Genomic DNA, 27,319 nt, shown 5'->3' with positions numbered 1-27,319 from the left:
AATTTAATATTATGGATCCTAAGCATGTAAATAATTATTGAGTATAGAGTTTGTGATCAAGATTATAGTCTTGTGGGACTGCTTGTAACAAGTTCTGCATCGAGTAGTGTTGTGAAATCTAGTATTAAGGAGAAAAAAGTCATCCATAAATAAATAATTTGTTCTTAGCATGTAAGTTTTGAACATCTCACACCTCTCCTTCCTTCCTTGCAGATACTTTTTTTCCAAATCAGCTATTTTTATGTTTGGCTTTCATTATTTGCATCAGGTGAGGTCTTTTTCCCATGCCCCTGTATACCTCACTACAAAATACAGATTTGACAGATCATGTTGGTTTGAGTCATACCATTTAATTGGTTAATCCCCATAACTCTTTTTCCATATGCTGTTCTGTTTTCATATTCAGTGTATTAATGGTGTGGTTACATATTTGAAATGTGGTGGTTTGGTTTTTTAAACTGCCAATTTGAAATACAGTTAATTCTGGTTCAGGGATGAAAATGAACATAATCACAAATGGGCACAAAAAGCAAGCCTTTTGATATTTCTACCTCAAAACTTTGTCATTTCGATTGGGCTGGTGCTTCAGAAGTTAGCTCCAGGTTGATGTCTCAAGTGTATTGCATAGAACCATAAATAGAGAAGTGCGATTTGTGTGCAGGACTTGGTATCAGTCACTTAGAACTTTGATCTTAGTAGTCTTATACTTTTTCCTAATACCTGGAAATACTTGATGTTTGGTTTTTCAGTCTACTGTTAATACTCATAGCTGTGAGGGGAAAAAAAAGTGATAGGATTGTCTAATTGCATGTAGATATTCCTGCCTTTGCAAGTCAACTTTGTGCTTCCAATAGAGCTCTGATGGAGCTGAATATGTTACAGTGCAGCATTCATACTCCTTCAGTCCAGGTATGACTTTTATGAAGAAAGCTAGTATGAGCTTTATGCTGTTACAGTAAAGCAAAACATGAAGTACATCATGAGTCTTTGGGAAATATTCTTAAGGTACCTGCATGCTTACTAAGCCTTTATTTAAATGTTCTTATATGTTACTTAAAAGTTGAAAGGGAACACTTCATTTAAAAAAAAATCAGTCAAAAATATTTGTAAGGGTCTCTTTTTGTTAAATCTGAGTAATTGTTTCTACGTTTGTTCCTGCCATCCAGTTTGTGGACATACAACTTAGTCTAGATTTAATAGGTAAATTATTAATGGGATTAAATATAGTGCTTGCTTAAAGCACAGTTACAGAACCAGTGCAAGGAGCTGTAACTCCTTAAGATTTTTTCAGTTGCTGAATCTTTAAGGCAAGCACTGTGCTCTTCGGATATGGCAAGAAACTAGTTTTTAAAAAGTGAACTAAGATACCTAATTGTAATGCTTCAGTGAGTGTAAACAGATTCTGCTTTCAACTCCACCAGTCCTCCCTAGATGATGTACTGGTGTAAATGGGAGTGAAGTTACCCCTAAGTGGAGACTGTTAGGCAGGGAAGCAGCCTCTGCTTTGAGTTAATGATACACTAGTGTGAAGAAGACTGTGTTTGGTCACTGGTTAGCTACCTGAGATTCACTAGGTCACTTTAATCTTGCTGTGCCTTGGTTTCTCCATTTGTAAAATGGAGCTGAAGGTGCTACTACTCCTTTTGTTGAGGACTGTGTAGGATAGAGCGTGATTATTTCTTCCTGTTAATAGCACCACTTACAATAAATGGATGATAACAGGAAAAGTACAAGTTGTTTCTATCACTCAGCTAAGAGGACATCTAATGAAACAAATTATTGGTTTTTCTCTTAAACTGAAGCATTAATTTATTAATAAAGTTAAGTCAGTTCATGGTTGTGACATGGTGCATGTCACCTGTTGTGTTGGAGACCTTCAGATGTGGACTTGATGTAGACAGAGCATGGTCACTATGATCCTCTGGCTGTTAGGAATATTTTACGGTTTCGTCTTTGTTCCCATGGAAACCAGTTGTTAGTTGCAGTAAAATGATGTTAATCTGAGATTCCACTTGCAGGATGTGCACAACAAGTCTTCAGCTTCACAGCTTGTCTCGTAACGAAAATGTGAAGGGTTCACAAAGAAAACAAGACGGGAATAAAACTTCCACTCCTCCTATTCTTAAGTGAAATAAGACAAAAAACTTCCAGGCCTGTTTACTGAACTCTACTATACCTGAATGTATTGCAGGACAACTGTGCCGCTTACGTTAAGCTACCACTGCTTTGTTCCAGCTTCTGCTTTTTATTCTGGATAACCCTGTTTCTGCTGAAGTGTGAATAAAACTTTAACATTTTCAACTGTTTAATGCAGATACTTCCTGGGCAAAACATAGTGTGAAAAGTTAAATGTACTGTTTGCCTGTGGGGAACAAGAACAAGCCTGGAGTGCACCTCTCAATTCTATTTGTGGAGTCTTCGCTTGTTGAACAGTTCGAGCATAAGACTGGGGATCAGAACTTGACTATTTTAATGCAAAGTCCTGTCTCTGATGCCTTTTGGTCTTCCTTTTTCCTCATCTGGTCAGCCTTTAAAGCAGCTGCTAAGTGGAGAGTTCAGCAAGTTAGTCTTGTGTCCCCTGTCTCTGCAATTAATATCTCACATTAGTGTATTCAGCAATTAAAACACTTTAACATTTTAAAAATAAAATCACATAACTTGATGTGAAAATGAACAGTGTATTGATAGCTAGTATAGCTGTAATAGAAAATGCATATGCGAGACTGTTGTTGTAGGTAGGTTTGATGAGCTCCTAGGATATTGTGGTTTTACACATTAGCTGTGTGGGATGTGAGATTCTAAAGCAAATAAAAGACTTTATCACCCCCTCAGCTAAATACTCTGGTATTTAATACAAAAATTTTTTTTTTTGTATGTGTAAAACTAACTTCTTTGCCTTTTGTAACTATTTAGTTCTTGGTTGCCTGTTTCTACTTTAGTTTTGCTTCCTGTTTGTAATCTTCCACAGCTCTCCTACAGAAAAAAATTGCGCATGTCTGGATGTTGCAGCACTGGAACTAAACTCAGCTACGTGTATCTGGTAATGCCCTTTTGTTTTTAAACTTGAGACTTTCTGAGGAACTTGGACATGTTCACACCAGCATATGGTGAAAGGCCTGTGCTCTGGCTCTGACTTACGTGCAGGTGCTGCAGTCCAGCAACGTAAGATACTGCTCAGGTACCCAAAGTTGTTATGACCTTTTATAAAAACAAATTATGATATCCTTTTTCCAATTGTGTGAAGTCTCAGTTTCAGTTTGGGTGTGAAACTGCACTGATGTGATAAACTGCTTTTTTTTTTTTTTTTTTTTAAGCTAGTGTTGGACAGCAACCCCCCTGTGCTTGTTGGGCTGGTTTTCTTAAAGCTTTCATCTGGGAGTTGGATTGGGAGCAGAGATGCAATTGCTGGTGCAGGAACTGAGAAGGGAAGAAGTGCAAGACCTGCACTTTAGTTAGCTGTTAGATTGGCTAAATTGTATTGTGAAATGACAATTTCAGTAAGCTGTAGAGTCAGTGCCTCTACCACATCCCTGTAACTTTTTTTTCCAGCTAAAGTGTGTATATGAAAAATGCAGGTTTCAGTGGCAGAAGTTATGTATAGCAAGTAGTGGTGGTGTCATTTAAGTAGAACTGGGATAAGGGGGATTCATAGTACTCCTTTATTTGCATATATGTTCTATACGTTGAAAGAAGTGTCTTGTGTCTTAGCATTGGAAATACTGAAATACTGGGGAAGATGGAGCAGCAGGAAGACAAAAATAAATTAGCCTCTTCTTTTCTCTGCCCACTTGTATACACTTAAGGAAGTAGTATTTAAAAAAGCATTGCTCACTTCATGATGAGAATTTAAAGAGATGTTCTGCTTGATGACATACCCATGTAAACAAAAACCACTCTGAGAATGTTTCTGAAGCAGATTTAAGGCCTGCTTTTTTATTTTCTTAGTCGTCAAAAATGCAATTCCTTTTTCTCTGAACTGTTCTGCAGACTATCTGATAGATTGCTTGTCAAAAGGATTTTTTTTGTGAACAGAGAGGGAGACAGGTTTTGGAGAGGGGAGGCTTATACAGATTATCTACTAGAGGCTGCTGTAGAAAACTGCAGTTGCAGACATTAACGCTTCTCTGATGTCTTCCTGCCCACTTCTTTTGTATTACATAAACAAGAAATTTCTTGCAGACAGGTATTATATGGAAAAGATGCAAGTCATTTTTTAATCAGTGTAGCATAGCTAATCATCTGAAAATCTTGCACTGTAAACACATCTGGAATCCTTTCTCTACAGTATCCTCAATGCTTGCCCTGATCTGGTTTGATACAGTCTGCCAGCTGTGTCTAGGAGAAAAAACATGCTTTGACAGCAATTGGAAAATGACAATCCAGTTTCACAATTTCAACAGTATTGGGCCAGAAGGTAGAAACTACTGAAAATGAACCTCAAGAAAAGTTTGAGGGAGTTGGGTTACTTTCTATGGGGAGAGTGTTCAGAAGTGGCATTACCACAGATGGCTGTGGTAATAGGCTGGAGGGCACCTCAAGCAGTACTTTGCCTCTTGGAGGCTAGATTATAAGCTTCGTTGATAAAGTTTATATATTTTTAAAGAAAAATGCAAAGGTACCCTGTCCTAAAAATGCTTTTATCTAGATAATTAGTACTACTGTGTGGTGTGTGTAGTGGGGGTGGTAACATTAGATATGTTGAATGTAGCGTGGCGTGTGTCTACTAGCAATTACAGTAAAATGCTGAATTAAGCTTTGCATGCATTCATCTTTCTTAACTTCTCTAAAAGATTGCCCACCCCATTTATTATCTCATAGCAAAGAGCTGAGCACATTGGGCATCAACTTGGTCAAAGCCTAAGTTTTGTCTTTCAGATGCCAGGGCACAATCACAGAGTACCCCATGTAAAGAAGGCCCCTCCCTCTGTTAACAGGAAATCTAAACCACTAAAAGCATGAAAGCTTCTTTTGAGACTTCCAGAGCATACGTGCAGCATCTTGTATGATGAGAAGGGATGGAATAGGTTTAGAGTTGGCCACATTCTCTAGTAATATGTATTGTGTGTGAGCTTCTTTGAAAATTATCTGTGATTGCAGATATCTTAGAGGTTTTCAGGCTATTCTTCTGGGGCTCTATGATTTTCCTAGCTTAACAATGGCAACTACAGTACTGTCCATCCTCTCCCTCTGTTTAATTTTTACAAGTTTATCTATCCACAGTGCTGAACCTCATTCTCTTTTCTAACTTGTAGTTCATGGCACTGATGAGAGGAGAGAGAAGGAATGTCACTGAACTTACTGGAATGTTTTCACAAGCCTCTAAGGGACCTCTCAGTTCCCTCATCTTGGCTGTTATGAAGCATTTTGAGTTAATCATGTGAGATACTGTATGGATGCTGCCTGTTATTGGAAAAACAATCATCTGACCTTTTTCTCTTCCTTGTTACAGACAATCCTAGTTAGATGACATTAGCCTAGCCCTTTCAATTTTTGTCTGACAGTTTGCTTAGGTGGTTGTTTGCAGAGCAGCAAACTCCGAGGTCTTGTTCAGCGATGGTCTTTACTTGAATGATGTCAGCCACAGTAATAAGAATTTGATAGATCTTTGCAACAAATCCTCATATTCAATGTTTAATTACATTAGAAATTATGAGAACTAGAATTTTTTCCTCTCCCTTTTTCCTTACTGTGTTTTTTGCTTCTCAAGGTGCTTTGTGTAACTTCTAGATCTTAACAAAAGTTATGCTTTTTTCTAAGTGAATATGCACTATTGAGAAGTTGCTGGAGCAAAATAAATGTGTAAGTATTAATTTTAGTGGGTTTTGTCATCCTTTTAAGAGTATTAAATCTTTCCATATTGGTATTAAAACTTTTGAGTATACTTCTACCATTTCCAAAAGCAAGTTATCTTCTTGTGAGAAGGGAAACCAACTGCCACAAATGTCAACTATTGTAGTTTAAACTAACTAATCTATCAGTATATACATCTTAATGTAAGCCTACCAGTTACGAATAAACCCCACAAATCTGCTTTGATGCTTTTTTGCAATACGCAGTTATAATTCTTTTAATCTAAAACCAGTTCTGTGATTAAATTATTACCTGTATTGCATCATAACATAGTCAGGATCTTACTTTTATTTGAAAGTATACCAAATTATTTTATTTTTGTGAACTTTTAACAGTGATTACAGTTGTGAGTGAATATTCTTATGACTACTGATTATTGCTTTAGCTGTTTAACTCAGTTGAAAGTTAACTGGGTGTACCTGTACAGACTTGAGGCCTAATTAACTTTCTTCAGAGTAGCAACTTTTGCTTTGATTTTTTGAGTGAAGTAGTGATCTCTGTAGTAGTTTAAGCCCATATGTGTGCCACAGTTATTGAACATATGTGGAAAATTGTGGGCCTTGCAGAAATGGATAAACAGAGGGAATGCTGAGTGATCTCAGTGAAGCTGCCAAAATGCCAGTCACTGAAGTAATTAAAAGCTAGTACCAAGGGGGTTCCAGCATGTTATTCCCAATTACCTTGTACCTAAGGGGGACCTACAAGAAAGCCAGAGAGGGACTTTTTACAAGGGCATGTAGTGATATGACAAGGGGAAAGGGTTTTAAGGTGAAAGAGGGTAGGTTTAGATTAGATTTAACAAAAAATTTCTTCACTGTGAGGGTGATGAGACGTGGTAACAGTTGCCCAGAGTGGTTCTGGCTGCCCCCTCCCTGGCAGTGTTCAAGGCCAGGTTGGACGGGGCTTTGGGCAACCTGGTCTAGTGGAAGGTGTCCCTGCCCACCGCAGGGGGTTGGAACTAGATGATCTTTAAGGTCCCTTCTAACCCAAACCATTCTATGATTGTGATCTGTGTTCATCTTCACAATAATTCAATATGAAAGTATTTTCTGTGCAGTTCCTCAGTAACTTCTGTGGAAAGAAAGGAGTAGGAAAAATGCTGCTGTTCATCCAGTCTAAATATTTACTACTTTGATCAAAGTTACAAGTCCAATATGTCTACACAACCCACACTATCAAGAAGTTGCTCAGTCTCTGAAGTGTGCCAAAACGGGCAAGCATACACAGTGCACCAAGCTAAATCTTTATCCGTAATCTGTTGTAAATACATAGCAGATGGTGGCCTAGAGAGAACTTTAGGTAGCTACTGCAAACAAAGTAATTGGCAAAAAACAGCTGCTGTGGCATGAGCAATGCGCTACAGAAGTTTTGTTGTCTTCAGAAAATGAGAAAATGCAGTTTCTGTGTGGAATATTTCTTCAAAGCTTTCTACTTCACTTTGTCTATGTGATACATGCAAATTTATTGCAGCCTTCCCAAGCAAAGATTTTTTTTTTTCTAAAGATTTGTCTCTTTTTGTTCTTTTTCCAAAACTTCAGAAGGAACAGAACTAATTTTGTAGCAAAAAACAACTAGAAAGTCCCTACGAAGGTTACTTTCAAAGGCAAAATCTTTCACTCTAGGTGTCCTTTAACAGTCAATATTGTGGCAGTTTCTTTTTTTCTTTAAACCTTTTCCTGACCAGGTTTTTTAACCTTGTCTGTGCATGTTGATGGAAAGTAAAATGTGCCTGAACAGAAAATGTGACTGTACTAAAGGACTAAACTCAAGTTTGGGGCAGCTGTAAGGTGTGAGGATTTTCTGTGGAAGACTTAAATTACCTGTTTGGACTTCCTGACTAATAATAACCTTGAGGAAGCTAAATTTATAAGACTTCCCTTCTTTAATCCACATTTTTGGGGAAATTGGGGAACTTTTTGTGTGTGCAAATGAAGTTAGTTAACTATTACTGTTATCTAATCCACCACTGTGTAACTTCTTCAGTGGATCAATGTTACTTTCTGCCAGGAGGGTGCAAAGGGGATCTTAATTTCATGTTCTGGTTAATGCAGCCTCCTCTGGTTAAAGCTCACCCTGTTTAGGCCACTTCTACAGTTTAATCTGGCTCGTAGCTGTTCATCTCTTCATTACCTACGTCATATTGCAGCTCTACCTCTCTCACATTGCCCCTCACTGCATCCAGTATAAGCCAAGACTCAATTCTAGGTGGTCTAGTAGCTTGCCCTTTCAACTATGAATAAAGCAGTACGTGTTTTACAAGCCTGCCAAGACCTTAAAATGCATTTACAATGTTTTCACTTGTCATGTTGTGTGTTGTTGGATTTTGAGACTGAGCCGGAGTACTGTAGGATAAGTGTATTTCTCTTGCTTTTGATCAGCATGTAATTAAAGAATGTGGAGTTAGGGAATGGAAATGGATGATGATTGTGTTGATAAGAGGAAACAGCATACTGAAGGCAGAAGAAGGTGAAAAGACAGGTTGCTGTAGCAGATGAGATGAGGTTAAAATACTGAGGCGGTTTAGTATCTATTTGTTGTTTTTTACCTCCATTCAAACAAATTCTTCCAGCTGTTGTAGAATAACAGGTTCTAGGGTTTCATTTTGCATGTCAGCGGTAAGGTGCAGCAACAAGGTTCCTCTCTTACTTGCCTTTTTTTCTTGTCCAAAGACATGGCTGATGGTTTAAGATTATAGTTTTTACACGTTATTTCTTTAAGGAAGGTGAATAAACAGGTGATTGAACAGAAAATTTCCTTTCACCATCTCTGTAGTGTAAGTAGGTGATCTTGTTTGTGGGTTTCAGAAGCGCAGGAAGGCAGGTGTCACTTGGGAGTTGTGCTCAAGGGGAAGAAGGCCAGAGTGGCCTCTTGTGAGGAGCAGGAGGGTGGAAGCTGAACCAGACTGATGTTTCTAGTAGTTCAAGGGAAAAAAAAAAAGGGAATTGTATAGAGAGATAGCTTGCCTAAAAGTTGTGCGGAGAATTTATCTGAGAAAGCTGGGTTTTTTGCTTCGTTTGGGGCCAAGGGTTATGTCCCAAGTCTGTCTGAGGGAGATGTGAAGAGGGGAGTGAACCTTTTGAATCTGGTGTTGGAAAGGAATGGTCTAGATTGTATGAGTGAATGCATGGATTGGACTCCTCATCTGTGGACTAAAGTAGTCTCTTACTGTGTGGGAAGTGAGAAGATCTCTTCACCTCTGAGACTTCCCGCTTGGCCTACAGAGTGAGTTTTCTTCTTGCTCTGCAGAAAGAGGACATGTCAACAGCATGGGGTGAGCAGTGCAGCAGGACTTTCTCTGCAGTCTCAGCACCAACGTTTATGGTGGATTCTCTGGTCATCAGCATTCCTGAGGTCCCACCTTGCTCTGCAGTGGAACCAGAGCCAAGTGTTGGCTGTGTAATTAGGGACAGTAAGAGTAAGCAGAGGTGTTAAGTAGCTGTGTGGCAGTAAAGGGGAGGACCATGGGTTACCTGCTGAAGGAGGCCTCTTCAATGGGAGCGAAGTCTGACCATAGTAAAGGCTAATGGCTAGAGGCTTTCTAACTTTGGGGAAGAAGCCGAAGCCACACTCAAGCCAAAGCAAGTATTTTAACATGTCAATAAACTGAACTTGCAGTAAAACTTGCTATAAGATACCTGAAAGATTTTTATCTCTGATGGTAAGTCTGAAAGGCTGATAGAGCTTTCCTGGTTTTCCTGTACTTGTAAGAATTAGTCTGAGTCATAATTAGGAAAAAACTCAAGCTTGAAGTAATTTTAATTAATTAATTTCAGACTAATTATTGCTACTTATTTATGACACTAAATGTGGTCAAACTGACCTATATTCAGAGAGATGCTGAATTGTTCCGTGTGTGTAGTCCATTGACTCTGTTATAGATGAAGGGGAATGGGAAGAAATACTATGATATGCATTAGAATGAGATAGCAATAAAGCAGTTATTAATTTATCATGTATATTATCTGTGTAATTCTCCCGTTGTTCTGAAAAATCTCCATTAAGTGTGACATGAATGTTTCAGTCATGGTTCTTACTGGTTTGCTTGAAGTCCTTTTCAAAATAGAAGCCTAATATGTTATATTATGCATGCGAAATAAACTAATTTCTGGCATAATTTGATTAATGCTGGAGTTGCACTAAAACTGAATGGACTCAATGGAATTGTTTGAGTGAAGAGGAAGCACAGCATTCCCAAAGGTTTTACTCCAACTGTTTTCCTGTCACCTAGATTTGAAAAGCTTTCTTGGCAGAAGAATTTGTAATTAATTTGTGTTGGTACTTAATAGCCAGACAGCTTATTTTTAAATCTCGATTATTTTTCCTATCCCTTTTTCTAGAACAGTTCTAAGAAGCAAGCCTAGTGCTAACCTCATTTTCTTGATGGGTAATGGGATACCAAGTGTATGTACACAATACATGTGCAATGAAGGAGTTGGTGACTGTGTTTTGTTAACCGGGTCTCAGAGGTGCTTAATATTTCATCACAAATTACATTGGTAAATTAACAGTTCATCTGGCTAGTTAGATTTACTAGGGCAGATGGCATTTCGCATGTGTGATGAGAGCAGGAAGGAGACAGCAAAGCAGTAATGTCATTAGCTGTGTAAATGAGCCTCACAAGGTAAATCTCTTTAACCCCAGTGATAAAATGTGTTCTCTGCTAAAGCCTTGGATTACTGGTCCTGTGAAACAATGTGTGCAGCTGGTCAAGCTGAGATTTCAGAAGTAATCCCGTTAATTTGAAAATAGAGGACATGGTTTCTTTATCACACCTTCCTAGCACTTTTATATTTGAAACAGAAATCAGCGTCAAGGTGGTACTCTACTGATAATGCAGAAGAGAGTTGTGTGGAGTTACGTTAGTTCAATTTTAAATAAAAACTTATTTGAATGCTAGAGATGAGATGTTCTAGCTAGGGAGGAAAGGTGTTTCATAAAAGCAAACTAAAATCACAGGCTGAATTAAATGTGAGCTAAGGTGTCTCTTCCTTGTGATACAGTGAGCAGTGTAGCCATGACTGAAAACATGATGCTTGTTTTTACACAGTACCTGGCACAGGATGTTCCCCTGCTTAACCCTTAACTGCTGCACTAGCAGCTGTGATTACTCTCAATGTGCATAAAACCAAACAGAATCAGAATAGTTTGGGTTGAAAGTGACCTTTAAAGATCATCTAGTCCAACCCTCCTTGCAGTGAGCAGGGAGATTCTTGATACTGCAGGATCACTAAGGCATGTTTGTGCTTACAGATGTGTGGGTGAATAACTCCAGGTAATCTCACCTTCAGTTATAGCCGAAATTATTTTTTTATGGGAAATATATATGACTTCCACATTTAATATGAAATGAATTAACTGGGAATGTGTCTGATGTAGTTGATACTGAAAGCTATTGAAATAGTAAATTCACAGTAAAGACTGGTCAATCACTGTGTGCTGCCTGGTGAGAAAAACACCCTGAAGCGTCATGTTACTTCTGAAAAACCATTACAAAGCAAGTAGTAAATCTTTATTCAGCATAGAAATCTCACATTCTGGAAAATTAAGAGGAAAACATGGGCTTTGTAATAGTGGCCATCGTGATATGTGTAAAACTGTATTGTTCTCACTATTTAAGTTATCCATGTGGGAACTTTTTCTACCTATTTTTAGTCTTTCTTGTTTGTTATAAACCTGAAGCTGTTTTAGTTTGAACAGACTTTAGAGCCTCTAAATTTCAAAAACACATTGAAAATGCTGTTTTCTGCATCAGTTTGTTATAATGTATTCAGGTTTATTTCTGTCTTTTTTTTTTTTTTACTGGCAGGCTATAAATTATGGAAACAGTATAAATAAAAACTGTGAATCCGGAACATTCTGACCAATTTAAGCATATCACAAGTAATCAGAGCAGTTTTGGGTGGGTTTGTTTTGTTTGTTTTTTAAGTATTGGATGTTTTCCTTGGAGATACTGAAAACCTAACTGGACACAGCCCTGGGTAACCTGCAGTGGGTGACTCTGCACTGAAATCTTGAACTGCACTGGAAGATCTCAGGGGGTCCCTTCTAGCCTCAAATATCTTCTGTTTCTCTCGAGTAGTTTTACATATACATACAGATGTCCATAAATATATATGTATGTATAGATGTATGTAAAATGTTTAGGGGTTTTTTAATTTTCATGTTAATTGATGATGGGGACACACTCAGCTAAAGAATGGGTAAAATTTTTCTACTTTTATTTAACAGGAAAGGCTAATGCTTTTAAAATTTTATCTTTTGCTGATTCCCAACAGTAGGAAATGTATCAAAGAAAGCTTTCGTCAGTAATAAGATTTAGCTTTGTTACATGCTTCCTGGCAGTGCTTTCACTCCTCCACTAAATAATTTATAATAAAAAGTCAGCATGATTGTAAGATAACTTTGAAATAATTTAGATCAGAAGGGACCTCTGGAGGTCGTTGGGTCCAACCCTTTTCCATAGTAAGATGAACCTCTGAGTTTAGAGCAGTCTGCAAGTGAGGGCGGGTTGCTGGAGGCTTCCTGCTTGGCTTCAGAATAGCATCAAGGAGGGTGATGCCACAGGGTCCAGGGCTTTCGGCTCCCATGCAGACAGTCTGTACTGCTCCATGCCACTGAGGATCACAGAAGCTATTCCTTTTTCTTCCTTCCCATTGCATTCTGATAAAAATTGGTAGAAATTTCTCTTTAGCTGCTGTTCCGTGGTGTGTTGTCACACAATGCTGAATAGTTGAATAACAAGGGTTATTTTAGCCCTTCTCTTCTCCTGCTTGCTAAAAGGCATTTAGCTGTAGAGAAGATTCCTTGCATTATGTATTCACCATTGCTTCTTAAATTTACTTATTTGGTAGGTCTATAGATATAAACAAGAAGAAAGAAATGTTGCCTCTGCTGAAGAAAAAATTGTCTAACAGCCAGTGTGAATTAAATTTTTGGGGTTTGCACAGTTCTGCCTCACTTGGCTGTACGCTTTCTTGGCACTGAAACTCCCAGAGAAACATGGCTGGTTCCTGGAATGGTTTTGATACAGGGAGGACTCTTCTGGTCCCAGTGTGCAAGATGTCTCAGAGCTGCAGCGGTAAATCAGCTGCATGTTGCTTATCCAGTGGTGTGTGCCCTTTCCTTCAGCACACTCCTGACTCAAGGTCCAGAGCTTGAAGGATTGGCAGGGATGTAACTCTTTTGTTCTTCCCAGGTGCTTATTACATATGTTTTGGGTTTACTTCTGTTACTGTGGGATTCAGCCTTATCTTCTAGCATATGTATGGTCTTTCCAAAATGAGGTTGCCTCACCTTAGAGAGTCCTTGACCATCTGCTGCTAGCACTCTTTTTGCATTTTAGAATATACTTCCCATCTGTGGATAATTTGAAACTTGAGACTCCAGTGATATGTTCACAGATTTTATTTTTTTTTTTTGTCAGTCTTGCTGGCTGCATCTTCCTTGCAGAGAGTACTTTCCTTGAAACAGCAGTTGTTGCCTCGCTGTTACGTGCTTTCCTTCCTTGGACATGCTTTTCTGCAAGGAACTCTTCAGGATCTCTTCAACTTGCAGATCAGTTGAGTCCATATTCCGAACCCTGTAGGATGTTGGGGAGGGAGGACCATGGATGCAGTTTGCTTAGGGGTTTCTTTTCCTGAGCCATATACAGGCTTAGAGAGATGTGAGATCGCAGCCCCTGTGAACTCACTGAAGATATTTCGTGAGTGCTGTAGTAAATTCTGAGAGGGCTTGGATTTTTTTGGAAAACAGTCAGTTTTGAATCTACAGGCCCTTTATTGATCCTCAGGATAGGTAATTCATAAGAGGTTATTCCTCAAGTACATTGAGTTGCGTATGGGGAGACTAACAGTGGGGCAATAGTACCATTGGGGCAGTAGTCCAGATCTATATTAACATGATGGACAGAGTGCTTCTCTTTGAGGTGTAGTGTGCTCCTTCATAATGTGTTTCTTCTTGGTCAGAGGAGACTAGAAATTCAGACAGTCCTGCCTCCCAGACACTGCTGCTTGTAGATAGCCTAGCATGGAGCACACCCAGACCCAGTGATGCCCCTCTGAGTCAGAGGATCTGCAGAGCTGGGGGTTCCTCTCCAAGTACAGGGTGTCACAGAAATGACCAGGAGCCACAGTCTGCACCATAGTTCCTGCAGGCTTGGCAAAACCTTGGTGAGGGTAAGCTGGTAATCCATTTGTTCCAGTGGCTGGGGTATACTGAAAGAAGCTGGTGGGTGAAATTGTATCTGTAATGTTAAGTGGCATTATTTGTGTTAACTTTCTACTTCCTTTTTTTTGGTGGTTGTATTTTGTCTATATTGTGAATATATTAGGAGTGTGTTAGATGGAGCTGCATTCACAGTAAATTGCCATGTGTTAAGCTTTTTGATTTATTTTGACAGCGTTGCATACTTTAATGCAAAGGTGGTTGGTCCAGAGGGGGGAAAAAAACCCACTAAAACCCCCATAAAACCCAAAAACAAACAAAAAGGAAAGAAAAAAAATGTTGGCAAGATAAGGGCCTTCTTCCTTGTACCATTCAATCAAGGTTATAATTAACATGCTTGGTTTACATGTTATATATCTAATTCTCTGTGTGTATATATATGTATGTATGCATGTATGTACTTGTCATAAACATGAAGCAAAACTGATACTCAGAACTTTGTCCAAGTAATTGATAAGTTTGTGATTAACTTTTAGTCAGGATTATATAGTACAGAGGATGACCTTGGAAAACCTTCACTGTATTTCAGTGGGAATTGATTAATTGATAGATAACCTGGTTATCTTCTTGTGACTTCATAAAATATACAGCGGATTAAACTAGACAGGTTTATGGAAAGACTTACATGCTTGCCAATTCTGTTGATGTCTGTTCGTAATTTCATTTTGCCTACCTAACAGTAGAATTCATGCCATCCTCTTTTCCCTGTTTTTATTATTTATGTGTTTAAAACTCTGGATTATTCTTGCTTATTTTCAGATCTCATCAGAAAACTAGCACAGCAGAAGTTTGGAAATACACAGGGTGATTATCAAAAGGTAAATTGTCTATGTGTATCTGCATAAGATAATGAAAACAGTGATTTTGAAATTCAGTATTGTTTCTAAAACAGGAAGTAGTATTTTAAAGCTATAACAACAGGATGCAAGAATGAAATCTGTGAATGATGTGTGTGATGATGTCATACAAAATTTGGGACCAGAACTTTTCAAAAGATACTAAGCCACTGTAAAGAAGCTATGAGTAGTTAAGGCTCACTTATAAATTCCAGCTGTAATATGATTGTGGTGTCTATTGCACAAAGACTGAAGGCTCTTTGTATTGAAAATTACTGCTTTTATTTAAAAAACATTTGGAGAGAACCATTAGTGCGCAGCTCTCATGTTAGTGTCAGCTATTGTTCTCAGAAAGCTGAATTTATATGCTGGTTCTGATGCCTTTGTAAAACATCATTTCCATAGCCTACTTATATTTTAGTTTACATAGTGTGCTAATCACAGCAGGGATATTTTCCATTCTCTCTTTAGGTTTGTGATTATCCTGTAACAATGGAAATTCGTAGGGTACTTGGTAGCAAGAGAAGATAGAACATAATGTGGATCTGACTTTAGGCTGTTCTCAAGGACAGTACCCCATCTTTGAAGCAGTGTCACTGTGAGTTCCTGCAGTAGGGACCTTAACCAGGACCATGCAATGGACATGTTACTTCATATGAGCTACTTCCTTTCAGTCCCTGCAGTATGGTGTACCTGTCAGGAAGATGAGTATGGAACTTGACATACAGGCATTGCGTTATTGCCTTGAATCAGGATAACCTGAAAGATCTTGAGATTTGAGGGTGGGAAAGCCTTGTGCTTCCATGCCTTCCTGACCATGAGCCTATCACTCCAGGAGCTTGATAACCTCTGAATGACATCCGAGCATGTGGATACTGTTATGCTGCATCAAGTGACTCTTGTCAACCCTGTATGCTTGCTTGTTTGGTGAGGCTTTGAGAGCAGTGCATCACAGATTGTGCCTGTACACCCAGGGAAGAATGTAGGGTGGACCTGCTTAGCAGAGTCTTTGGACAAAACCAGTAGATCGTAGGCGGTATACGTGAGTGCGAGTATAGGATTTAGTAACTACTATGTAAATCATGAGAAATTTGAGACTAATGACAGCTGTAATCCAGCATAGTGGAGACACTTGTTAAAATACTGTGTTGTTATAGAGTGGCAAATACAGTATTAGGTGCGCTTAGGAAGTAAAACAGATAATAGGCCATTTATTTATAGGCCCTAAATTTGACCTGAATAGGATGCAAAAGTTTAAAACAAATTTGGAAGAGGAAAATCTATCAGGACAAGTAAAAAGTCCCTCGGAAGACACAAGCATCAGTGAGAGGTAGCGGTGAAGAGGCCAGCATGACTGTGGGTGTGCCCCTGGAGGAATTTCCAGGGCGGGTAGGGAAGTGTGAATGTCAGTGAAGTGTGCGGTAAGTAGTTAGAAATGTCACCTGTGGTTTTGATCACTCAAATTTAGGGAGAATGAACTTGGAGTAGGATGGGTTCAGAAAATGTGTATTAGGATGGTCTCAGAAACACACAGGTCTTCAGAGGAGACTGGAAGAGTTTGCTTAGCTTAGCAAAATAACTGATAAAGGGGGTGGTTACTCTCTATTTATAAACATGAAGAGGAAACACCAGGAAGAAAAAACTGCTCTTTGGGCAAAAGATGGTGCTATCACAGAAGCAAAGGGGCAGAAATGGGCTACATGTACATCGATGTAAGAAGACTTGCTAGTTCACCAAGCATTGGGAAGAGCCCTTCAGTAGCAAGAACAGGAAATCTGCTTCTGATATTTATCCTGTTAAATTTCTACTGTTGTTCCTCTGTATCTTCTCTTTTTTTTTTTTTTTTTTTTTTAAACCTATTTGTAGAATGTCTTTGTGATCCAGGAGACCCTTCACACTTCTGTGGTTTGTGTCCCTCCCAGTTGGACTTGGTACCAGATTTCTAAAGAAGGATAAGCATTTGTTTTCCTCCCATTTAAAGTATAGTTCCAAGTATGAGTTTGAACATTTTAAGCATATTGTCCAGTAGAAGTTTCATAAAGATGTGTGTGACGCTGAAAAAACTTTGTTAAGACTTGAGAATATTTTCTGATTATCCCGCATCAGGCTTTGGGTTGAGGGGTCTTGCTGTCCTTAGCTCATCCATTTCCCTTTTCTCTTCTGCTTATGAGAAAGATGGAAGTGTTATAGCTCTGAACTTGTTATACAGAGGTGAAGGGGAAGAATACAAGAAATGATATTTCCATTCTGGAAACAAAAGGGAAATTGGGTTCTTCTGAAATTCCTGACATTGAATATTTAGTTTTCAGTGTTTTTCTGAAATTACAGCTAAGAAATCAGTTAAGAACATGATAAATAGACTTCTTCAGTCTTTCTTGAATGCCTTTTCTTTTTTACTTTTGAATAATTTAAAATAAGCCTCTACCCAATTAGTTAAATTGAGGGTGAATTTTGTGTGTAAGGTGATACAATTTCAAACTGCTACTGAAGCTGCTGCTTTTAGGTCACAATAAAATTAGCATTGAAAAGAAGTCAGGAATATCATAGGTCAGTTCTGACAGGTGGAATTTGTGAAGAAATCACTAAACCACATAGTAATGTAATCTCTGTCCTTCTGTAGGATGTGTTGGGAATTACATGAAACATGCTCAGTGCAGAAGTAACTTCTCTCTTGTTTTCAGTTGGAAATATTTGTTGGACAACTAGATTCCTTTCACTTACCAAGGAAGCCAGAAATTACCTGCTGTGTATTTTATTGTAAATAATTTTCTGTAATTATTTAATTGTGCTTCTATGTATTATTTTACTTCAGTGGCCTTTTGTTATTGTTTCTGTGTTGTTAAATGTTTTAGTCATGGTTAATTATTCATTATTCACATAATATTTTTTTTTTGTGCATGCTGCCTGTGTATTATACACATTCTTCATTTGTTTTGACTTCCACAGCCAGAAAATGTTGTCCTGACTCTTCAGGTAATGTCTTATGGTAGATGTACAGCTCTGAAAAAAAACTAACCGTGTCTGTAAGCACTACTTCTATCAAAACATCCATAACTATTTTTAATGTTATTAAAATACGTTTTTCTACCTAACCTGTTTTAAAATTTATGTTGTCAAATAATTCTTAGTGTTTATCTAACCAGAAAATGGTAATTCTTTTGCAAAATCTAGCCAAGTGGTTCTTCCTAGCATCTAGTTTATATTCTTCAGAAGGGATAACAGCTTTTAACTAGCAATTGTAAATAATAATAATACAAAAAATAGATTTCATCCTAGAATTGGTAATTAGGTCAGAAATTTGCAACTCTGCTAATGGTGGTGGTTGCTGTATTTGGATCAGTTGGTAATTAGGGATTGTGAGGAAGGTCATCAGCAAAGCTGGAACTAGAGCATGATTGATAGCTTGTGAGAAATTGTAACTTACTTTGCAGGACAATACACAGCCTCAGATTCAACCTTTTACTGCCAAGTTGCCCTTGTGCTGGCAGGTTAGTAAAACAGAAGGGGACTGAAAGTACTAGTGTGAAATTTGTTCTAGAATTGGGAAAGGAAAGAAGAAAAGAAATTTATCAGGGAAGAAAGACTACTTGGACATGCCCACACCATGCTGTTTAGCTCTGTGCAGACACCTGCCTGATCTGGTTCTGGATGTGTTGGCTTGTGTTCGCAGCAGAGGGAAACAGCACGGCCAGGTCATAGCTTGTCCCGTGGAAGCCATGTCGCCTTGCGTGGGGGCTGTGCCAGGGCTGCCTGGCTTATTGGTCCTGGGGCACTTGCACTGCTTCCAGCGTAAAAGCTAGTTAGGGTACGTTGTACCGCATTGTTCCCTCTCACTCCTTCCAGCTTTTGAAAGCATCCTTTTAGTTGCTGCTGCTTTGCTGTTTGGCAGCAGAATAAATATCTTTACCTGAGAGTTTAAAATCCACTCCATGTTTTCCAGTCCCTAAGCAGTTTTAACTTCAGCAGTTTGGAGAAACCTTTGCCATTGCAATCAATCATCTAGTGAAGTACTTACCTTGGCAGTTCATACGAACCTTTCTACTCATAACTGATTAAAAAGGAGAACAAGCAAAGCCTCCTTCCCTCCTCCCAGATAAAGTGTTGATCTAGTCAGCCTTGCTGACATTTGTGGAGCCTTTTTGGAAACAGATGTGAAACAGTAAACTTGGGGCCCAGGAAATCAAATGTCTTCATTTTTAGCCTGTTTCAATTGCACTGATTCACATTTGTTTCTTATGAGCATATTTCTCTCTTAGCACTCACTCCTGTAGTTTACCTAGCTAATATGCTAGCTAAATAATTATTAACTATCAGTATCTATGATGTTATGTATCTTTTCTACAAAAAGTTGTCAATTATTGACAAAATACACCAAGTCCGTAACCTTGGTAACTTAGTAGATGGTTTAGTCTGTAGTTTGATTTTTTTTTTTAATTATTTGCTCTATATTGATTGCAGTTACTGTGTGATATCTGCTATTACCACTATTTTTGTCTGAATTACAGGCCATCTACTATGAAATCGGTTTTATAGTCACCGCAGCCTTGGGATTGCTATTTATTTTGTTACTGCCTCTTGTGGGACTTTGCTTCTGTATGTGTCGTTGCTGTGACAACTGTGGTGGGGAAATGCATCAAAGACAGAAGAAAAATGCTGACTGTCAGAGGAGCTGTTTTGCAACATTTCTTTTTGTTGCTTCTTTAATAATAAGGCAAGTGTAATAAAGACAACAATATGAAGCTTGGTATAGCACTACTTTTGCAGTGTCATGTGACAAATAATGTTACAGTATTGGCCTACAGGTACAGAAATTATTTTATTAGTCTAAGTAATATTATTGCTTATTAAAGAAAATGTGACTGCATTATAAAAATGCTACTACCATTGCTATCCCTAGGTCATTATGTACTCACTTGAGAGGAATGTAGATGTGAAACAAAAAAAAAATTAGGCTTGAGTTCAGCAAATGGAAGTTTTTGCCTGTCTCAAAAGGGCAACTGCAGAATGTTGTGTTAAACTTACGAATGTAAGATGCTGTGTCCTGTGTTCAGTTACCATCCCATAGAGAACTTGAGGTAACAACATACTGCTTTGTTCTCTATAGTGTAGTAGTGGTGAGAAAAGCAATTGTGTGACCTTCTTCAGTACATGCTATCCCCCAGGTTTTCTTATTAGTTCAGAATAATAGGTTTTCTTTTGGGCACTGAGTTGTTTAAATCATGCATGCACTCACTGTAAAATCCTGGAGTTTGGAGACACTTTTGCACCGTTGGTGTTAGGAACATACTCCTGTTCTGTGCTGGGTGGGGAAAGGGTCATGGAGGATTACAATCAAGACTTATCTTTTCCCTGTAGGTGCTTTCAAAATACATTGTTTGCTTTCAGGCTTTTTATTTTCCTTCAACTTCTTCATATTTTCACCTGCCTACTATCCTTATTTTGTGATTATAATTTAAAAAAAAAATCAAGTCTTTTGATCTATACCATGTGACTGTACGGTCAGGTGGACTTGCTTTGTCACTTCACTGTAATCTAGAAATTTTTTTTATTTTTACTTACTGTTTGTCATGACAAATTGAGACCTTGCCTATGCTCAAATGTAGGCCACACTGATATTGGGTACAGGAACATGCTCTTTGCTCCCTGGCATCACTAACAAACATGACACTTAAGTATTCTGAATGCCAAATGGTATTGTAGGTCATAGGTGTATCCCTGCCATGATGACAAAACAGAAATTCTTCATAGTACAGTGGTGCCTCAAAGTTATTAAATTACCTCTCAGCATGCCAAAACTGAAGGCAGCCTACAGAGCTTGCTAGCTAGCTTTACACTGTGTTGCAGGATGCTCTTTTGCATGGTGTTATGTTCTGGTTATAATGGCTGAGGAATGTTGCCTGTCAGCAGAGAAATCAAGAGATTGTCCCCCTTGTTGGTCTCTAAATTGTGCATTTGCTGCCAGCTATTTTTGTGGTATTAAGCATACCTAGCATTGACAAGTGCTTCTTCCCAGGTCAAGACTGGCAGATCCCTAGTAACATGCTTTCCAGGGCTAGGAAAACTGCCTCTCTAACTCATACTTTTATTTTTCCTGTTGTATGAGACATCAGGAGTATCAGATGCTTATCCTAAGGGAGGGGTTGGTCTGAGCTGTCTGCAGGTTTCCATGGGTGGAGATAATCTCATATGACTCCCTGGCTAAATCTCTTAATGCTGTGGGTGCTGTGCAAGGCAAGATAGGACTTTAAAGGGCTAATACAACTGACCACTCAGGTCTCCAGTACACCTCCATACAAAGCAGGATTCTGCTGCCCTTCCTGGATCTTCTTTCACAAGGGAAGAGAAGATGCTGTGCCTGGATCTATTTAAGCCCATGTCAGCTTGCTTACTGCTGTACTGAAACACAAAAGGACAGTCGTCTTGGTAGCCATTGCCCCAACAACAAAAAAAGGACAAAGCCTGAGATTTAGTTAAACTGTTTCTTCATTTATTATACTGTAGTCAGACTAAGTCTCTTGTGGATTTATTCTCTGCTTTTCCCCCAAGTTAACATACAATTTCAGCTTAGGTGGAAGATACCTGTATCTGCTCTTCTCAGAATCACAGTTCTCAAGGACTGTGCCACAACTGAATACATAAGCTATGAAAATCATCGAAAGAGTTTAGTCCCGTGCATGTTAAATGCTTATGGCTTCTCACAGACAGAGCCAAAAGAACAAAAAAAGTGATCTCCATTACATCAAAATGAAAACACTAAAGCAAGTCCTCTCATTGTTCAGGTATAGTTTAAGGTTCATGCAACGTTAAGGACCTCCTTTGGGAGTATGTCTCTCAAACCCCTGCCAGGTGACTGGAATGCCATAGGCTCCTTCACTAACTGCTGTCCTGCTTCAGAATCACAGAATCATTCCGGTTGGAAAAAACCCTTGAGATAGAGTCCAACCATCAGCCCTACTCTACAAAGTTCTCCCCTACACCATATCCCCCAACATCTCATCCAAACAACCCTTAAACACATCCAGGGATGGTGACTTCTCCACCTCCCTGGGCAGCCTGTTCCACTGTCTGACCACTCTTTCTGCAAAAAATTTTTACCTAATGTCCTGTTTCAACCTCCCATGTTGCAGTTTAAAGCCATTTCCTCTTGTTCTGTCACTAATCACCTGTGAGAAGAGACCAGCACCAACCTCTCTACAGTGTCCTTTCAGGTAACTGTAGAGAGTGATGAGGTCTCCCCTCAGCCTCCTCTTCCTCAAACTGAGCAGTCCCAGCTCCTTCAGTCACTCCTCATAGGATCTGTTCTCCAGGCCCTTCACCAGCTTTGTTGCCCTCCTCTGCACTCGCTCCAGCACCTCGAGATCTCTCTCATATTGAGGTGCCCAAAACTGGACACAATACTCCAGGTGTGGCCTCACCAGTGCAGAGCACAGGGGCTCTATCTATCACCTCCCTAATTCTGCTGGTCACACCATTTCTAATACGAGCCAGGATGCCGTTGGCTTTCTTGGCCACCCAGGCACACTGCTGGCTCATAATCAGCTGCTTGTCAATTAGAACCCCTAGATGCTTTTCTTCCAGACAGCTCTCCAGCCACACCTCCCCAGGCCTGTAGTGATGCATGGAGTTGTGGCCCAAGTGCAGGACCTGGCACTTGGCCTTGTTGAAGGTCATCCTGTTAATGTTGGCCCGCCAATCCAGTCTATACAAGTCTCTCTGTAGAAGGTGCACTTAGCAAGGCGAGCATCTATCAGAGTACCCTGAACCCACACTTCTGCCAGTGGAGCTTTGCTTTAAAGACCTTCCAGTGGAACATACATATAGGCAGCTGCTGAAGGAAGTGGGAAGGATTTCTAGGAAATGGAGTTCTTCAGGATTACTATCTTAAGTGTATGTTCTGCATCTTCCTCTCCCTCTCTCTTGCAGTGCTAGCCATTCTGGGGTTTTCCCAGTCAAAGAATCAGAACTTTGAAGAGCAGGAAGCATAGGCTTTTTAAATTTTTAATTAAACTTTTTATTTTTCAGTCCTTGGTATGGAAAGGCAGGTCCAAACTGTCCTTCCTTTGCTGGGAAGTACAGGTCAAATGCATAGTAGAGAGTATTAGCAGGGGAAGGACTCTGAATGCAGAGCTTGCAATAGGTTGTGTATATAGACAACAACTGTTGAAAACTAGTAACATGGGTATGGCTTTTTTATGTGTCAGCGTGCAAGTTCACACTGACATATATATGCTGTTAATATAGATTTTAGAAGATTTCAGTTAGCAGTAATCATGAGGAACATGATTTCTTCGCACTTTTCCACTGATATAGAGCTTTGGTAATTAGGATGAGGTTTTAATACTAAGTTTACTAGAATGATGTGTAAAGGAAATATAAAGATGACAATTATTTTATTTAAAGAAAAAAAAATTCTACCTAAATCTGCCCTTTGAAGGGGAGGCATATGTGGGAAGTATACTTTCCTCAAGGGAGAGGTATAAGAAACAAGTCAGAAGACTTGTGTTTACATATACAGTTGTTTATCTTAAAGTAAATAGGCCTTAAGTGTGTCACTTCCCAGTATATGCACTTAGTGTTTGAAATATTTCTTTTGCTAGATTGAGTCAAAAATACATGCAGTAGTTTTGTTAACTGACAGTTTTTATACATGAGTGTTGTCCCACAAAGTAGGATTCTATTGCTGAAGAGCACAGAATGCAGAAGTAATTTGTCACATAGAGGAGTAGATTTGATATTCCACACTTGTCATTAAAACAATTATGTGCTTTTTTTCAGAGGTTAACTGAGAGTTTAGGGACAGAGACCTGCTATTACATCTTATTTCCTAGTCATCTGCAAGCTTAGGCGAACACATGGTTTCTCTGGGAAATAAATGTATTTTCATGAATTCCTCTATATTGTAAAAGCAAGGAAGGGACATTTGATGTAAGTTCTTTCTTGAAGCTGCCATGTATGAAGCTAGGGAAAGCCAAGTCTGAAGAAAGGGAATGATCCTTGGTATCTTGTCAAGTACCTCATACAGGCTTCATACAAGTCCTCTTGGCTTTTCAAGATTGGTAATGTATGTTGTTCAGGACCTGGGAGTCAACATGAAAGAATTGGTGAAAAAGTTGGTACAGAAATCTCTAGCCCATTATTTTAAAAATTCATTAGTAGTGAGGAAGGTGATGTTCTTTCAATATGTTGGTTCAGGATTTCATTTCTGTGACTTGGAAGTTTTTTGCGAGCACAGCTAAAGGAAAAGCTTGAGTCACCCCCTGCAACTGAATTGGTAACATTTATATTGGTCTGTGAAACCTGACAAGAAATTAAGTGGAATATCTGACTCCTAAAGAGACTGTTTAAACAGTTCTCTAATCTGTTACAGAAAAGGCATATCTTGCTTTATAACTTTCTTCTCATAGTTGCTTATTGAATGTTGACTCAAGGCTCAGTTACATAATAATTTGATAATAAATTGATTTTTCCTCTCTCCTGTTGTGTGTTTGTTTAGTTACATTTAAAATGTAGCTGCAGTTGTTCTGAGTGCCTTGTCTGCTTAAACCATCCCTGCTATCTTGTTTCCTTCTGCTCCTTCTATTTAGGAGACTGAAGAAAAATGATCATGGTCAGGTCTTACAAAGTACTGCTTTGTTAGCTTCCAATTGACCTTTCTGCTCTGTGAGCCTAACACTGAAGACATAAAAACGCTGGCTGTCCAAAGAACAAGGCTGTTGTTATAAACTCCGAACCTCAGAGTGACATACAAATTGTTTAATTTTCCTGATAGCTTGAGATTGTTTTTAAAACTTTTCTTTTAAATCAGAAGACAAGCTATTACCATCAGTGTAGAGTGAAGAGAAAGAATACATTGCATGTGTTCAAAATGAAACCAGTTACTTCTGCTTATGTTTAAAGTTATTCAGTTTCTTGGCATTTTATGCCTTCAGAGTTCTCATTCCATGGGTGGTAGCTGATGATAATGGCTGCTCTGAGTGTTGGTCATAGTGGAAGTAAAACTATGCCATTTGCTGTTAGTTAAATAAGTAGGAACATAAACGTTGGTGTCCCTTTGTTCGTTAGTGACTTCTGGAAAGGTAGTTAATAGTTTCAGAGACATAGCTGTGAAATTTTGGGTAGAGAAGCAACCTCTTTGTGTTAAACTGTCATCCTTTTCTGAGTAATTTTGGATATTTAGAAAAATATTAGTGAAGTGATCCTAATAGACCAGCACCTGTAGCATATAGTCTTGCCATCTCTCCCTGTATCATGCTCTGAAATCAGAATTTTCCTACTGAGAGTACTTGTCAGAGCAGTAAAAATTCTTGTAATTGAGACCAGTTTTACTGGGAGAACAAGCCTTTACACTGTTTGGAAAAGCAAAAAAAAGATGAAGATTTGGTTTTGGATTGCTGATAAGAGGAGACAAGCATCATCAGGGTGCTTGCTCCTGTCTTGCCTGGATATACAAATCATGTTGTTTTAGGTACCCATTTGCTCTCCACCATCTCATTTCTCATTTATGTGGCTGTATTATGCCTTTCTTTCAACACACATTATTTGGAGCAAGAATTATACTTACCATATATATTTTGTCCCATAGGGACCCTGGTATAGGTTTTCTCTAAATCTTATTTGAAAATATTAGTATTCAGGTCTTCTTGACACCCCAGCTCAGGAGGTTTGACAGTCTGGGAGGCGTATGACTCTCTTCTCCTGTCCATATCAGGCCTTTCAGGGTGCTGCCTCTAGTACTGAGCTGTTGTACTGCAATGCAAAGTAAGAGACTGAGCAAGTGTGCCATGCAGGAATTGCCTGTAATGCAGTCCCTTTGGAGATGTGTTGTATACAATGTGTCTAGAGGATCTGTGCTGTCTACCAGTTAAATCTATGGAAAGTTAGTGCTCAGTCTATCAAGTGGGTTTGTAGTCAGCCTGCTTTTGAGACTATTACCTCGCTGGTATTACTCTGGTGCTTGTCTGAAAAGTTAGCTGGTGTGAATGTGAGATGTTTAAAACCAAAAATTCATCCTTCTGTTTAAGTCTGGTTTACACCTAAACTAAACAAAAAAACTATGGATCATGTATGCTAAAAGAGCTTTTGAAGCCTCTCATGAGACTTTTAATTGCCTTTTTACTTACTGTTTGTGCAGATCTGCCATCCTGTAATTAGAATTTTACAGTAGGGAATGATCAGAAAATAATCAGCAGCAGTGCTGACTGGAAGTCTGGCTCACTTGCCACTTTTTGTTTAGGTATCAGTGTTTTTATATTGTTTTAGTGTTAATAGGGACTTCTTTCATGCTTTTAAAGTATCTATGCAATTATGTAAGTAAATTGGGCTATATGAGTAAATGTTGCTGAAGTTTTCAAATGTAAAATATTATTTTTTTCACAGCTAACTTAGGAGCATTTACTTCTAGCTATGTCAACATTAATGATACTTGTAAAAGAGCCTAACATTTCTAAGTCACTGTACAGTTTGCTTAGGCTATACGTATTTTCTGACAGTGTCAATGCATATGGATAAGTAGCTGTACGTTAATAACTTCTGAAGACTTTGGGTTAACATTGCTTTTTCCTTTCTTTTTTTGAATTAGCAGTACAATATTGGTCCTTATGGCTAGTTCCTGTACTCTGCCTCATGGTGCATGTGAGAACTTGTTGTAAGAAAAAAAGAATGTAAATTTATGGAGACCTTTATTTTGATAATGTCGACTTTTTTTTTCCCCCCCTGTAACATTTTTGGTTCTGTTTTATGTCAAAATGGGCATTTACAGTAATAAAGAAATACATTATCTGTATTTTTTGTAGTGTTGGAGTGCTCTGTGCATATGCTGCCAACCAGCATTTAACTAACCAAGTCCGAGGAGCAAAGAAACTGGTTAACAGTAATTTTAAAGATCTGAAAATTTTCCTTAACGACACACCAGCGGTAAAGAATTTTTTCTTTATGGGGAATGAGGGTGGGAGGGAAGCGATGTAAGTAAGAAGTATTGCTGAAAATAATTGTTTCTATATTGTATAAATCACATCTGCAATATTTTTGTTTATTCTTTGTGTGTCAGTCTCACAAAGTAGAACAAGTGATCCAAGGTAAGATATTTTCACACAGCAGTAAATGTTTGTGGGTTATCCTGATGGATCAGCGTTTTTTGAGCACCTTTTGAGTTATACTCCTGGAGCGTACTGTGATGATGCTTGTAGGTCCTTTTTCCTCCTACTGAACTAGTGTAGATGGCTAGCAGAAGGTGAATCATATGGAAAAATAGTTTTTTTGAAAAGAATACATACCAAAAAAATACTACACAAAAACTTGGATTCCTTGTTGCTCTCTTGTTTCCTTATGTTTTGGACTTACTTGTATGTGCTCTGGGACTGAGCTACAATAACTTATTTTATAGAAGTATTTTTGACTGTTTTTTCTTAAAA

General features: G+C 38.6%; 1 protein-coding gene across 2 annotated transcripts in view; it reads left to right on the top strand.

The window, feature by feature from the left end:
* PROM1 (prominin 1) overlaps positions 1–27,319 on the top strand; it is a 63,575-nt gene that overhangs the window by 7,415 nt on the left and 28,841 nt on the right. For both annotated transcript variants that reach the window (XM_074904557.1, XM_074904558.1), the window contains exons 3-6: positions 14,833–14,891; positions 17,856–17,882; positions 19,415–19,620; positions 26,702–26,822. In XM_074904557.1, the coding sequence (XP_074760658.1) occupies positions 14,833–14,891; positions 17,856–17,882; positions 19,415–19,620; positions 26,702–26,822 (413 nt within the window). The remainder of the gene's footprint in view (positions 1–14,832; positions 14,892–17,855; positions 17,883–19,414; positions 19,621–26,701; positions 26,823–27,319) is intronic.

The sequence above is a fragment of the Athene noctua genome, chromosome 4 (genome assembly GCF_965140245.1).
Source record: "Athene noctua chromosome 4, bAthNoc1.hap1.1, whole genome shotgun sequence".
Classification (NCBI taxonomy): domain Eukaryota; kingdom Metazoa; phylum Chordata; class Aves; order Strigiformes; family Strigidae; genus Athene; species Athene noctua.
This window is presented reverse-complemented; position numbering and strand designations above follow the sequence as displayed.